Source organism: Rhinopithecus bieti, unplaced genomic scaffold (assembly GCF_001698545.2).
Source record: "Rhinopithecus bieti isolate Rb0 unplaced genomic scaffold, ASM169854v2 scaffold_12155, whole genome shotgun sequence".
Lineage (NCBI taxonomy): Eukaryota > Metazoa > Chordata > Mammalia > Primates > Cercopithecidae > Rhinopithecus > Rhinopithecus bieti.
Genome location: NW_016807423.1, coordinates 2,368,874 through 2,384,474, shown reverse-complemented (window position 1 = coordinate 2,384,474; position 15,601 = coordinate 2,368,874). Strand labels below are relative to the sequence as shown.

General features: G+C 50.1%; 1 protein-coding gene across 1 annotated transcript in view; it reads left to right on the top strand.

Annotated features, from left to right (window-relative positions):
• Window positions 1–15,601, top strand: part of RNF220 (ring finger protein 220) — a 262,744-nt gene that overhangs the window by 213,225 nt on the left and 33,918 nt on the right. Inside the window, 1 exon segment of the mRNA XM_017881842.1 lies at window positions 12,763–12,895. Within this exon segment, the coding sequence (XP_017737331.1) occupies window positions 12,763–12,895 (133 nt within the window).

The following is a 15,601-nucleotide window of genomic DNA, read 5'->3' as shown; positions in this document are numbered from 1 at the left end:
TTGAGAGTAGTTTCCATAGAATGGTGGGGATGCAACTCAGGCTGTGATGAGTTAAGAAGTGGTTAGGAGGTAAAAGTATGGAGAGCAAGCAAGAGTCTTTGGAGCATCTTAGGTGAGAAGAGAAGGAGAAGAAAAGGCCATTAGTAAAAGGGTGCCATATGGAAGAGAGAGCTGGGTTGTTGAGGTTGATGTTGCTGTAATATGGGAGAGACGCGGGAGTTGATATGCTGATGGAGAGAAGCATGAGGAAGGGAAGGAGAAGATGCAGTAGAGAGGGAGAACTTGGCGGCTTTCCCAGGGAACACAGGCAGGATTGGGATTGAAGCCCAGGAGAAGTGATTAGGCTAAAGTAGGAGGATGCCTCTTCCACTGAAACTGGAGGGAGCAAGGAGGTGAGAGTAGATCCATAAGCTGAGGAAATTCATGCCTAAGGACTAAATTTCAGAGTGAAGGAGGAAGCAAGGCCACCTAGCAGAGAGAGGGGGACAGGAGATGGAGAGGCGACTCAAGATAGTAAAATATTATTGAATTGTCTCTGTGGGAAAGAGGAGACAGAGCTGACCAAGAGCATGTAAAAGGATTGCTTAGTGGTGCTGAGATTGGAAACTGAATTTTTATTGGCACATATCTGCGTGGTTTTGTTATTTTCCCCAGCTGTGCTTAGCCGCCTGCGTGTCTGAGACAAAAAGGAGAATAGTTGGGTTGTGGAGAAGGCAAAGGAAGTAAGAAGTTGAGTGTGTTGGCAAGATGGTGTTGAAGGTGCACAACGGGCCCGGGCTAGCATCCATGAGTATGTGGTGGCTTGGGAGTTGGGAGAAGGGAAGAGGGAAGAGCAAGTTTAATGGGTACAAGGCTTTGAGAGGGCTTGGGGGAGAGGGAGTTCCATCACAGGTCCTATTTAGGTTGATGACAAGGATCTCCAGGAGGAAGTCAAGTACAGGAAAAAATAATAGGAGCTGAGGGGGTCAGGACAGTGATGGGCTTGGGGGAGAGAGGCGAGTGTGAAAGTCCTGGGTGAGTGTAGAAAATGGTAGGTAACTGACCTCAAAGAGTCCAGAAGGTGGAGAGGCAATGAGCTGGAAGACACTGGCCTCAGGCACTGCCTGCTAGTACATCCCAGGCCAGCTGCCTCCCTCACACCTGAGGGGTTAAGAGACCCAGAACCCTAGGGAGGGAACAAGGACTATGAGAGCAGCAGAGGGAGGTAGAGGAAGAGAAGGGCTGGATGGGGAGAGTGAACAGCCAGCCACGTGCTGCTAAGGCTGAGGGGAGCATGGATGTCCTTCCGGCCTGAGGAGCATGGAGTTGAGAGAATAAAAAGCCTGCACTGGAGAGGACTGCAAGTGAGTGGCAGCATCTCCAGGTTCTGGGAAAAATGAGTAGAGGAAGTAAAGGGAGTATCTAGAGACTGCAGATGGAGAGGAGTTTATTGATATGGTCCTGTGTCCCAGAGGTCATGCTGGGAAGGTAGTGGAGAGACATCAGTCAGAGCCATCTCCACCACTACCCTCTGTCCACCGCAACCCTCCCAGAACTGCCTGCATCTCTAGCCTGCCTTCCCCAACTTGATGTCTCTCCTCCTTCACTGACTCCCAACTCCACCCCACACACACATACTGCTCATCTCATCCACCCCACACACACATACCGCTCATCCCATCCATCCATCCATTCTTCTTCTTCTTCCCACACTCCTCCTTATTTCTCCCCTCCCCAGACCCTTCCCCTGCCCTGCCCCACCCCATCCGGCCTGAGTGAGCAGGAACCCCTGCACCTTCATTTCTCAGGTCACTGCTTGGCTAATGGGCTATTAATTTGCTCAATCGTCCCCTGTGAGGCAAACTCAATTTCTGCCAGCCAGTCGTCCCTCCCTGTCGACAGCGTGATTGATTGGAGGAACAGCTGTCACCGCCCGGCTGCCTGCTCCCTGCCTCCTTCTCTCCGAGTCCGCACCACCCCTCCTCCTCGGGCCGCCGCCCTGCGCCCACAGAGGCAGCGCACCCTGCCACCTGCCCAAGGATCTGTCGCCGGCAATGAAAAATGACAGAAATATTTAAGGACAAATAAGGTTTCCCAACGCAATTGAAAATGATTACAGGCAGCTACAGATGGGGCCAATCTGATGCGCAGCAGCAAATCAAATCGAATTTCCTTATCGGTGTATTATTTTAGGCGTTATCTGGCACGTTGATGCAGTTATCAATTCAATTTCAGCCGCCGGTCCGCTGTTTACTGTCTCGCTTTTGCTGGGAAAAGGTAAACATGCTCAGCCCAGCAAATTAATTTCTGGCTGAAGCCAGAGGCTGCAAAGAACTGCTACCCAGGACCCACGGCCCCCACCTTGGCCCCGGGCTACAGTGGGCCAGGCCAGAGCTCGCCCAGGGAGCAGAAGCCCCACTATTTGCCTGCCCAAGTCTGGCCCCAGACCCAAGCAGGATTCAGAGCTCCTGGGAGGCTGAGGTGACCGTTGTTGGCTCCGGCGCTGCTGCCAGGGAGAGGTGAAGGTCTCCCATTAATTCCCAGCTAAAAATGACAAATTCATCTTGGACGACAATTAAATGAAGTCAGTAATTGATGCTAATTGATCTCCAGATGCGAGGGCTCCCCTCAGCCTTAGCAGCACGTGGCTGGCTGTTCACTCTCCCCATCCAGCCCTTCTCTTCCTCTACCTCCCTCTGCTGCTCTCATAGTCCTTGTTCCCTCCCTAGGGTTCTGGGTCTCTTAACCCCTCAGGTGTGAGGGAGGCAGCTGGCCTGGGATGTACTAGCAGGCAGTGCCTGAGGCCAGGCAGCTGGCCCATTGCCCATCCAACCCTGCAGGCACTTGTAATCGGTGCCCCACGGTCCACCCATCAGCCTGGAAAGCAGGTAACACTGCCCTCCTTGGCAGCTCAGGATTTATTGCCCACAGCTGCGGAGGTTCCCACTTCATTTTTATAAGCTCATCGTCAGAACCAGCAGGGGGTAAAGCACACTTGAAGTTACTTTCCTTTAAACAGTACAGTCTTAGCATTTTGGCTGCATGGCAAGGAAGGCATGGGAGAGAGTGGAGTGTGTGGGCAGGCTAGGGAGAATAGGCAGGTATAGTGGGTCCACACCTGAACATATGCATAGGAGCTCAGGTGTTTGTCTAAATGCAAAAAAATACCCACACCATGTGAGCACCTGTGTGTGTGCCAGTGCCAGCACAAGCATGTGTCCAGACACTCGAGAGGATGCATGTGCAGCTCCACATGCGGATATTTTCCAGAATCAGGCCCTTGACTGTCGTCTCTGAAGCCTAATCCCAAACTCTGCAAGGCCCTGCCTGCCCCACCCACCACTGGCCCAGCCCAGCCCAGGGAGCTGTCTGGAAGTTATTAGCTAAAGAAGGAGGGAAACTGAATTGTAGCTCCATAAGAGGAGAGAGGCTGTAGTTATGTTTGAAATAGCCAAGGTCATGGGTGTGAAACAGCTGTGGCCCCTGAAGCCCCACCAGTCTCTGAACAGGTTGGCTGGTGCCTTTGGCTGCAACAAAGGCTCGTGGGGCCGAGGGTTTAGCTTCTATGACCAAGACTCAGTGAGCTTGCTTGTGCCTTGGCCTGGAGCCTTTGGCTCCAGCTCGAGCCCAAGTCTGAGCCTAAACCTGTCCACAGACTGACCTCACCTGGCTATCTTGCAGATGTTTGCCACTGGCCACCCAGGAGCCATGTCTGGCTCAATCCAGGCACCCTCTATTGCTAGAGACAGTGAATAGCATGCATTACAATAGGAATCAGGCTCTTGTACCTGGAGCTGGCAGGAGGCCATGTGGAATGGGCAGTGCCAGTCTGAGCTTCTGCAGGCAGAATGGAGGGAGAAGGAAAGATGGCAAGGGTATGTAGGTATGAATGTTTCACACCTGTATATTATATCTAGGTATGTGTGTCACATATAAGGAACCTCATGCTGTGTCAGAGGGTCTATACATGCCTTATAGAAGGAAGAGGAGCAGATAAAGAAAAGCCTATATAGGGGCCGGGCGCGGTGGCTCATGCCTGTAATCCCAGCACTTTGGGAGGCTAAGGCGGTGGATTATGAGGTCAGGAGATGGAAACCATCCTGGACAACATGGTGAAACCTCATCTCTACTAGAAATACAAAAATTACCTGAGCGTGGTGGTGGGCACCTGTAGTCCCAGCTTCTCAGGAGGCTGAGGCAGGAGAATCACTTGAACCCAGGAGGCAGAGGTTGCAGTGAGCCGAGATCATGCACTCCAGCCTGCGACAGACTGAGACTCCGTCTCAAAAAAAAAAAAAAAGAAAAGAAAAGAAAAGAAAAGAAAAGCATATATAGAAGGGTAGATGACCAGACTAGACCAGAGTCAGGGTGGGACAAGGAATCAGAGAGAAGCTGCATGGCATCTCCTAGTTGGCATCTGCCTCTTTGGGGATTTAGCACGGTCAGTGATCACTTATTCATTAATTCGAACAATATTTATTGATTTCTATTATTACTATGACTATTCTCTCACTTTGGGCTATGCCCTCTGCTAGATGCTGGGGCTATAGCAGGGAACAAGTTAATTTTTGCCCTCAGTAAATTTACAATCTAAAGAAGGTGACAGAATCATAACAGGCAGTAATAAAACTGTGACAAGTGCTGTGATAGAAGTAGCACAAGAGGCTTCGGGAACACAGAGGAGGCACCCAGTACGGTCTGGGGGAGTCCGGGAAGGCCATGTGGAGGAAGGAACCCTAGGTTGAATCCTAAAGGATGAGGAAGAGTTAGCCAGCTTGTGCAACTAACCCCTGTCCTATCCTTTTTAGTTGTTTAGCAAGCCCAAAGCAGAAACAAATAGGCCTATTGGGTTCCAAGTGACTCTGGAACTGCTGAAAATGTCACCTCTGCCCCACAAGCACCGGTAACTACCCTGGGGTCTGGGCAAGAGGGTGCACAGCTGTTCCTAGGACATCCCTGGGCACCAGAGGAAAGCATGGGCCACGGCTAAATACATATCTCTCCCCTGCCCGCCCTACCCCCACCTCCTCAACCAGGGATGCCTATTAATCCTGACAAATGATGACTTACGAACATGTAATGCAAACTGATTCATCATACATTCAAATCCGCCGCCCCGCCCCAGCGGGAGGCCCCAGCCAGACAAGTGTATTACACGGATAATGTATTTGACGTATTAATAAAACCAGCCGCATTGCTCTGGCCCGTAGACTGGGGAATGCCAATATACGATGACAGATCACATATTGATGAAATCCAGATGTTTGGAATCATAGTCTTGGGGCCTCGTTCATATTGACTGAAGGTAAAAAATGCCATCTGTCAGCATGTTAACTCTTGCTGTCCCATACTCAGCAGAAGCGCCGATCATAGAGAAGGAGGAAGGGACTGAGTGAGGGGAGAGTGGATGAGTAATTAGGTGGTTTGGATGGATGACAGGTGGATGAACTGGAGGGTAGATGGTTGTGCTATGGATAAGATGAGTGGATGGGACACTTTTCATGCCTTGTGTTCTTGACCTCTCAACAGCATTTGACCTTACTAAGGACAGTAGAGTCCTTGAAACTCTTCCTTTCTTGGCTTCAATGACATCACACTTTCTTTGTTTTCATTCTGCCTCTTGGCTCTTCCTTCTTAGTCCTTGATGCCTTATATTTCCTCTAACTGTAAACCAAGGTTCTATTCCAGATACTCTTCCTAGTGTATTTTCTCTCCCTAGGTGATCTTGCCTACTCTGAACTTCATTCACTTATTTATTCAATAAATATTTATTGAGTATTTACCATATGCCAGACATTGTTCCAGGCACAGAGGACACAGTGGTGAGCTTTGGTTCTCTATGTCAGTGTCTCCCAGGTTTAGAACTCTAGCTCTGGCTCACATACAGTGCCTACTCAGCATTTTCACATGGATGTCTAATAGTTCCTCAAACTCAGTACATCCAAAACTCAACTCATTTTCTTCCTTACCAAGCCTGCTGCTCCCATTCCATAAGTTGGTCAACGGTCTACCACCTAGAAGTTGCTCAAGCCAGAAACCTTAGAGTCATCCTTAACTCTTTTCTGTCCCTTAACTTCCATGTCCAATCCATCTGCTTCTATTCATCTCCAGCATCGTCATGCTAGAGCAAGCTGCCACCGTCTCTCCCGAGTTAGTGAGATAACCTCCTAAATAGCCTTCCTGCACTTGCTCTTGCCCCTTAGACCACTGGCTACTTTGCAGTTAGAATAATCTTTTTAAAATGCAAGTCTGATATATCACTCCCCTGTTTAAAACTCTGATGGCTTCTTGTTGTATGTTAAAAAATAATAATAATAACCAAAATCACTAATGTAGTTTAAAAGTCCTCCAGGATGTGCCCTCTCTATCATCATACCTCAGCACTCTGCCCCTCACTCACTCTGTCTGCTTCAGCCACATTGGACTTTTTCTGATTCCTCACTTAGGCTCTTTCTCCTGTGTATCTTCAAATGTGCTGTTTTCTTTTCTTTTTTTTTTTTGAGACGGAGTCTTGCTCTGTCGCCCAGGCTGGAGTGCAGTGGCGCAATCTTGGCTCACTGCAAGCTCCGCCTCCCGGGTTCACGCCATTCTCCTTGCCTCAGCCTCCTAAGTAGCTGGGACTACAGGTGCCCGCCACCACGCCTGGATTTTTTTTTTTTTTTTTTTTTTTTTAGTAGAGACGGGGTTTCACCGCGTTAGCCAGGATGATTTCAATCTCCTGACCTTGTGATCCGCTCACCTTGACCTCCCAAAGTGCTGGGGTTACAGGTGTGAGCCACTGCGCCCGGCCAAATGTGCTGTTTTCTATCTAGAGCTCCACTTCCCACAATCACTGTTTGACTGGTTCCCACACATCCTTCAGCCTTCGTTGAATGTCACTTCCTTCACCTTCCAGACCCGATTATATATTCCCCTAGTTCCGTGTACTTTTTTTTTTTTTAAAGACAGGGTCTCACTCTGTAGCCCAGGCTGGAGTGCAATGGGGAGATCATAGCTCACTGCAACCTCAAACTCCTGGGCTCAAGCGATCCTCCTGCCCCAGCCTCCCAAGTAGCTGGGACTACAGGCATGTGCCACCACAGCTGGCTAATTTTTTAATTTTTTTGTAGAGACAGGGTCTAACCGTGTTGCCCAGGCTGGTCTCAAACTCCTGGCCTTAAGCAATCCTCGCACCTCAGCCTCCCGAAGTGCTGGGATTACAGGTTTGAGCCACCACACCGGCCCCACGTACTTTTCTTTTCCTAAAACCAATCTGGGGACAATTGTTTCATGTTTCCATCCATAGTTAGGTCCTAAGCTCCCTGAGGGCAGAGATGCCTGTCTTCATTATTGTCTGGCATCTGTGCTATAGCGACCCCTAGTGGTCATCCAGTAAACATCTGTGGAGTTGTATTGAATCATTAGCTAGGTGAGTGGGTGGGTAGGTGGGTAGGTAGGTAGGTAGGTAGGTAGGTAGGTAGGTAGGTAGGTAGTGGGGTATTGTTCAGGTCTGGACTCAGACCTGGATTTAAATCCCTGCTCTGAACTTTGTAGCTGTCACCACATTGTTCTGAGCCCCATTTTCCTCATCAGTGTGACAGAGACAGTAACACCTACCTCATGGAACTACTGTAAGGATTAATGAGGTAAAGTATGTGTAGTACTGACCTACAGCCAAATATATAATGATACTTGATAGACAGTTGTTATTATTAAAAATGGACAGATAATGGATAGATGATAGTTGGATGGACAGATGGATACACCACCACATAAACCAATAAACAGATAAATGGGTAATGATGGATAGGAAGAAGGAACTCCATGGGGGCCAGAGGAACTAGGACCAGGGCACCTACTGAATGGTAAAAGATCTGGATCATAGAAGGGAAGAAGGCCAGATACAGGCAAGGCAGGGCAGGTGTCAGGATGGGGCGGATATTGGCACAAACAACAGACTTTGCCAGTGTTACTGGAGGCACTAATGACTCCTCCCTTGTACACAGCCCTGATTTCACTGGATCTTCACAGAAGTCCTGGGAGTTAGATATCATTCTCCCCATTTCATATAAGGAGAAATGAAGCTTAATAACATTAAGTGATTTGCCCAAGGTCACACAGCTAGCAAGAGGCAGCTCTGTTGAATTCTGCTTGAAGTTCCTGTTTCTTGGTCACTAGGAAATGGAAGCCCTTCCATTGAAGAGGTAGGGTTAGGACACACATGTGTACAGATAAACACACACATATACCCACACACATACTCTTAAAAGCCCCAGCCTCCATGGCCATCTGTCATTACAGTCACCCTCACCCTCATTTCAACCCTCCTCATCCCTATCAGACACCAGGCAGTCACGCCATGCTTTTTGTGGTCTGTAGAGAAAAGATAATAGAGATGGGATTTGTTGCTTGGACAAGCAGAGAGGTGAGAATGGAACTCTCATGCAGCAGAACTGGGCAAAACCAAACAGGCCAAGCCAGAGAGGCAGTCACACGGTGGGGAACTGCAAGGCCAGATGTGGGTGAGTGGTCAAGGAGGGGAGGGCTTTCCCTTTGAACGAGACCCCTGGCCGCTATATGTCCAATTCTTCACCAGGCTTCGCTGTGGAAGATGGCCGGGAAGGAGTAGGCTGTGCCGGCCCTTGAGTTGCCTGTTCCCAACGGTCAACCATTCCCAACAGAGGGGGGCAGCAGAGGGCTGATCTAGGACCCCAGGTATCTGAGGCTTTGTTTTGAGGTGAGAGGGCTAGGCCGGCTGGAGCCTGGTCCAAGCTAGAAAGAGGGCTGCCTTGGCATGACCTCTCCTCTCCTCCTCAACAGGCCTGTCCTTTGCAGCTTACCATCAGTCACTCCCTGTTGAAGCCTCACTGTTGTCCAGCAGGAAAGGTGTTCTAGCAGCTCAGCAAGGAAAAGGGACTCTCTGGAGGTCATACAACTTAGGGAGCCTCCAGGCTGGGACCTGATTCCCCTGACTCCCAGCCCCTGCCTCTACAGAATCGCCTCTCCGCTCTTGGAGCTGGAGTTGCCCTGTGTAAGGCTGAGGATGGGGTCAGCGCCCCTCCCCTCCCCGCCCTCCTCCTGCTTGCGGGGATACCTGCGGCAAGCAGAGAAGTGAAGGTGGCAGGCACTCCGTGGCTGGGGCGGTGGGGAGGGAGGTGCAGTAATGAATGTGGACGGGAGGCGGAATGAGCGATCCATCTTTGCATGGGAGGGAGGGGGCTGCGGGCGTTCCCCCCACGCACTCACACACTCAATCAGGCGCTGTCAGACCTCCGGCCGCCTGGCATTTTGGTGAAGAATCTCTCAGCTAAAAATTGTTGTCAGTCCCATTTCCTCGTTATCAGTGCAAGGGCTGAGGCAGCGCCCGGGGATTAGCAGGAACAGCGAGCGCCCGCACCCGCCATCCTCTGCCGATAACACTGGGCCTCCCGCCTCACCTCCCCCATTCATCATCTTTAGCACTGACAGCCCATCCCAGTCCGTGTCCCCATCCCCATCCCCTTGTGCTTCCCGCATCTCCCCACTATGCTGCTCAGCCCGGCTCCTGACCTCCTGAGGGAGCAAGGCCTCCCGAGGTGGGACAGGATTCAGCAGAGGCCTATGTGACCTAGACCTACCTGTGGCAAAAGGCTTTGGCTGACTTTTGGGGGTTGGGGGTGTCATGAGCTGGAGAGAGGAACACTCGAGAGGACACCTGCTGACAGCCTGCCTCTGATGGGCTTGGTCTGCCCACCTGTGGTGCTGCCAGTAGTATTGGAGAAGGGATTCCTGCATCCGATGGGCAGCTGGACTAAGGATTCCAGGGGCCTCGCCATCCTGAAATAGACTCCCAGATTCTGGGAGCTGCGGAAAGGAAGAGCCAAAGGATGCTTCCTCCCAAGCGTAGGAAGAATATGGGGTTGAGGGCTTCATTTCCACCCCAGCAAGACCACAGCCCCCTCCTCTTGGCCATCCCCAGCGGTTTTATGGCCCGTTTTATGGCCACTGTAATGGCCCAGGTCAAAAGCTTCAGGGAGCTGTATTCTGGGAATTATGCAAACGAGGAGCAGGCCCAGGGCCAGAGTATGGATTTTGTCATTAAACCTGGGCAGGCCATGTCGTTAGTGCAGTAAAACCCACGTCATGACCACAGGTCTCAATATAAAATTATAGAGAACACAGCGGGGGAGGGGACACAGGGGGCCCATGGCCATGCTGACACCTGCCACTCTAACCCCTGAGAAAATGGGGGTGGGATGGAGGGCAGAGGCTGCAGAGTCCCTCTGCTGATCCCTGCCAATGCTATTCCTGAAGCTTGGAGGCAGAAAGAGGGCCTGTTGTCCTGATAGGAAAACTGGGGCCAAGCTCAGAAAAGTAGAATGTCCCTGTGGCAGCAAAGCAGATGAACTGAGTACAGGTATGTGGGAATGCTGACACCTGGTCCCCAGGCCTGGAGTCAGACATCTGGGCTCCAGGAACCCCTAAGAGCCAGACTTGGTATACCAGGCTAACGGGGGCTGAACCCCTGATATTTCTAGCTCAGCTCAGACCCCATGTCTGGGATCCACCTCTTTCTCCATTCTCCTCTCTTACCATTGCCCCCTTCAGACCCCAGCCCCTGCCTCAATTATCTGTTCCAACAACCTGTCAACTCCCTAACTCACTCCTTGTGCCTCCTGCTGAGCGTCACCTCACCCACAGATCCTGCCAACCTTGCTGGCCCCTTCCCACCCTCCCACGAATCCTTCATGTCCTACTCATAGTTCTCGCCAGCACTGACTGCAGTCATGGGCTCTCTTTTTGCCTTTCCTATTAATTTGTGTTCTCCTCAAGGCCAAGGATGCATTATATTTATCTCTGAGCTCCAGTTTCTCCTAGAATAGTACCCGACAGAATAATTGTTACATGTTTGCTGAGTGAATAAAGTAATGAGATCAAAAGCTGAGTACAAAGGTCTGTGTCCCATTCTGAGCCTCAATTGCCCTAGCTGTAAAGTAAAGATAATGGCCTGGAGAATGTCTAGGGTCTTGTTCACCTGTGAGATTCTCTGGCTAACTGAAGGTAGGAGCAGAGCTGAGACTGGACGCCTCATCTCCCACCTCCCACACCTGGGCCATATCTGCTGCTGTTACTCAGAGCTTCCCTCCAGCTGTCCCCTGAGCATCCGAGGCACAGCCACCTGATCAGTAGGACTTCCTCCCCTCCTCAGAGACCTTGCCACACAGACTGGAGCCTCCTGGATGGCTGGAGCTGCTGTCCCAGCCCTGCAAAGGTTATCTGGCTTCTAGGACAGTCTGTTCTTCATTCCCACCTTTCTTCTTCCCTTTTCTCTTTTCCTCTCTCTTGCTTCATCGTGGAGCATCTAGGCTATGCCAGACCTGATATAAATTGTCTATAAATATAAAGATAGATAAGAAATGGTCTGTCCCACAAGGAACTCACAACTTATTCACTAACTCATTCATTGGCCTGATATACTTCTAAGGTACAGCTTAAATTTCACTTCTTTGGTTAAGCCTTCTCTTTTTTCCAGGCCTCCAAACACACACCCAAAATGAATTCCTTCTTCCTTTGAGCCCTCAGATGACTCTTATCTGGGCATCCAGGGGAGCCGTAATCATCCTCAGTCTGGTGTCAAAGGGAGGTGGGTTTTGTGCTCAGCCTGAACTTGAGGCTTCCTCAAGTACAAGGTTGCTAGATTTAACATATAAAAACATGGGACATCCAGGTAAATTTGAATTCTAGAAAAATGATAAATAACTTTTAGAATAAGTATGTCCCATGTAACACTTGGGACATATTTATACTAAAAAAAATTCATTATCTGAAATTCAAATTCAACTGGGCATCCTGTGTGGAATCTGGCAACCCTACTTAGGCAACTATCTTGCTCATCACTGGCATGGCCTTTATCTCTCTGAAAGCTGATTTTGACCCCCTCCAGGAACTGGTGGGAAGAAGAAGAAGGAAGGAAGATCTGGGCTCAAACTAAAGTCCTTTGTGCAGTCAGAGCATCCATGGATATGCAGGGATATTTCTAGATTAATAGGGCTCCCCAACCTCATGCCTGTAAGCAGAGGCTACAGAGCATTGCATGTCCCCATGAGTGGCAAGAGAGGCGTTTAAACATCCCAACCAGCCAGGAGCAGTGGCTCATGCCTGTAATCCTAGCACTTTGAGAGGCCAAGATGAGAGGATCACTTGAGGCCAGGATTCGAGATCAGCCTGGCCAAAATAGTGACACCCATCTCTATTAAAAATAATAATAATAATAAGGCCAGGCACAATAATCCCAGCACTTTGGAAGACCAAGGCTGGCAGATCACTTGAGGCCAGGAGTTTGAGACCAGGCTTACCAACAAGATGAAACCCCATCTCTACAAAAAATACAAAAATTAGCCAAGCATGATGGCACACGCCTGTAATCCCAACTACTCAGGAGTCTGAGGCAGGAGAATCACTTGAACCCAGGAGGCAGAGGTTGCAGTGAGCCAAGATCACGCCACTGCACTTCAGCCTGGGCAATAGACCAATACTCTGTCTCTAATTAATTAATTAATTTTAAAAAAAATAGACATCCCATGGGGGATGTGCCCTAATAGATTTCTGAGAGGGGTGGCTGGCTGAGGAGGTACCATTCATGGGCACAGCCTCTGGAGCTGCAAGGAGGAGGGGTGCTTGTGGGTTCTGAAACCCTTAGGCCTCTCCTCTAGGCCAAGAAGCCCTAGAAGGCAGCAGCAGGCTCAGGTTTCAGGACTGAGATGCTGGGTCTGCCTCCTGGACTAGCCCAGCTTACGTGTCTGTCTGTTCTTCTCCCCTCACCAGGTAAGAAGAAAGCAGCAGCATTGTTCGACAGCCAGGCCCCAATTTGCCCCATCTGCCAGGTCCTGCTGAGGCCCAGTGAGCTGCAGGAGCATATGGAGCAGGAACTGGAGCAGCTAGCTCAACTGCCCTCAAGGTAAGCCACCTGCCAGGGAGCCTGCCTGCTGGAGGCAGGGTTCTGGCCCCCGGATCCCAGGAGCAGCCGCCTGGCCCATACCCCAACCCCTCGGGAGAAGACAGGACCCTGCCACCCTTCTCTACAACTCTGTTTCAATCCTCAGATCTTTCCGCTGAATGAAGCCACTTTCCTCTTCTTGCTCTATTTTTGGAGATGTGAGGAGAGTGACCCCGCAGTCCCCAGCCTCAAAGGAAAACATGAGAGGAGCTAGACAGGGGTGAGCCACTGCCACAGGCCCAGCACTGCCATGTTGAGCCTCACAGCAGAATAAAAGAAGCAGGTCCTAGGCCTGGCAGGCCCCTCAGAAGTACAGCCTAATCCCTCCAGGGGAGTGGGCACTACCTTCTCTATGAATCTCAGTGTCTGAAAGATGACAATCTTGAGAATGTGCTCAGGTGTGTCCCCCACTGTCCCACCCCACCTCACCCCCAGCCTCCCTCCCTTGTCGTTGCCTGAAGGACTGGGCTGAGCCTCCTCAAGGCCTGGTGGAGGAGCCAGGTTACCAAAAGAGTAGGGGAGAGGTGTGACAAATTACCCAAAATCTTAGCAGTTTAAAGCAACCATTTCATTGTGCTCGTGGAATCTGTGAGGTCAGGAATTCAGACAGGGCACAGAGGAGATGGCTAATGTCTGCTCCGTGATGTCTGGGGCCTTAGCTGGGAAGACTGGGTGGCTGGGAGCTGGGTCATGTGGAGGCTGCTTCCCTCCCACGTCTGGGGGTTGATGCTGGCTATCAGCTGGGACCTCAGCTGAGGCTGGAATCAAAGCACCTACATAGGGCTTCTCCATGTGGCCTGGGCTTCCTCATAGCTTGCCCACCTTGGGATGGTTGGAATTCTTGCATGGCAGCTTTGGGCTCCAGAAGCAAATGTTCCAGCCAATGAGATGGAAGCTGGATCACTTTTTATAACCTAGCCTGAAAGTCGCTGAGTCTCACTTCCATTGTATTCTATTTATCAAGGCAGTATTAGACCACCCAGAATTCAAGGGGAAGGGACATACACCCCCTTTTTGATGGGAGGACTGGCAAGATCACATTGTAGAAACATATGTGGGATGGAAGATATGGTTGCAGCCGTCTTTGGACAATATAATCTGCTACTGAGGGACAGTCTGCCCTGCTCCTCCTAGTCCAACCCTTATTCAGTTTAAGTCATCAGACTTGACTGATCCTCCTTCCTTCTACCTTCTCACCGAATCCCCACGCAGGGTGCAGGGGATCCCATAGTGAATCAGAATGGTCCCTGACCTTGAAAGTTCATAGCATGAGGGTTGGGAGGGTCGGGCAGTACAAACCTGGAGGGATGGAGACTGCTCTACAGGAAGAACTGGAGCTGGGGGGTGTCAAGGAGGCACCAAACCCAGCACAGAGCACAGAAGGTTTCCTCAGGAAGGTGAGGCCTGAGCTGAATTTTGAAGGAAGAAATATTTAGTCATCTATCTCTGTGCTACAAATTATCCTAAAACCTAGCGGCTAAAACAACACACATTTATTATCTCAGTTTCTGTGGTCATCAATTCAGGAACAGCTTAGCTGGATGGTTGTGGGTAGTAGTGGCTACTGGCTGGGAATCTCTCATGAAGCTGCAGTCAAGATGTGAACCAAGGCAACAGTCATCTAAAGATCTGACTGGGACTGCAGGATCTGCTTCCAAGATGCTCATTCACATGGCTGTTGGCAGGAGGCCTCAGTTCCCCCACATGTGGGTCTCTCCATAGGACAGCTTGAATTTCCCTATGACATGGCAGCTGACTTTCCACAGAGCATGCAGTCCAAGAGAGGACTAAGGAGGATGCCACAGTGCTTCTTATAATATAGTCTGGGAAGTCACACAGTGTTGCTTCTATTCTATTCTATTCTATTCTATTCTATTCTATTCTATTCTATTCTATTCTATTCATTAGGAGCAAGTCGTCAAGTCCAGCTCATTCTCAAGGGAGAAGAATTAAGCTCTAGAAGCTCTATCCCTTGAAAGGAGGAGTATCCAAGAATCCATGGGCATAGAAGACTATACTAGTGATAATAATAATAATCCTTGTTGAACACTCACTATGTGCCGAGTATTTTACATTGCATTAATTTATTTAATCTTCACAACAACCCTCTGAAGTAGGTGATAATAATTGCTCCCATTTTACAGAAGAAGAAACTGAGGTGCAGAGGAGTTAAGTGACATCTCTAAGCATAGCTAGTAAGTGATGAAGATAAGATTCAAACCTAAAGTAATCTGACTTCAGTACCCATTCTCTTAATCACTCCCATCCCCACCACTTCCCACACATGCCTAGGATTGGCCTGCCAGTGGCTGAAAGTGTGGGAAAAAAAAATCCTTCTGCAGTTGAGTTCCATATTTTGACTGTCCAGGAGGGGTCCTGTGTAATTTGCTCCCAGAGGAGGACTTCTCCTAACAGGGTCAGAGAATAGAAGCAGAGGATAGAGGAGCCTGCCCAGCCTTGTAAAAGCAGTGTGCCCCCTAAGGGCCTGGAGAATGGGGGTCCCCAGCTCTCTGCCTCCTCGGTGAGGGCCACATTACAGCGCAGTCCCAGGTGCTCCACACCTGCAATGTCCGGGGCATGCACTTCTGCCAACAGCCTTCCTTGTTCCACACACCCACCCATGACCCTGCACAAACCCCTCATCCCCCACATCCTCCCAGAGCATCC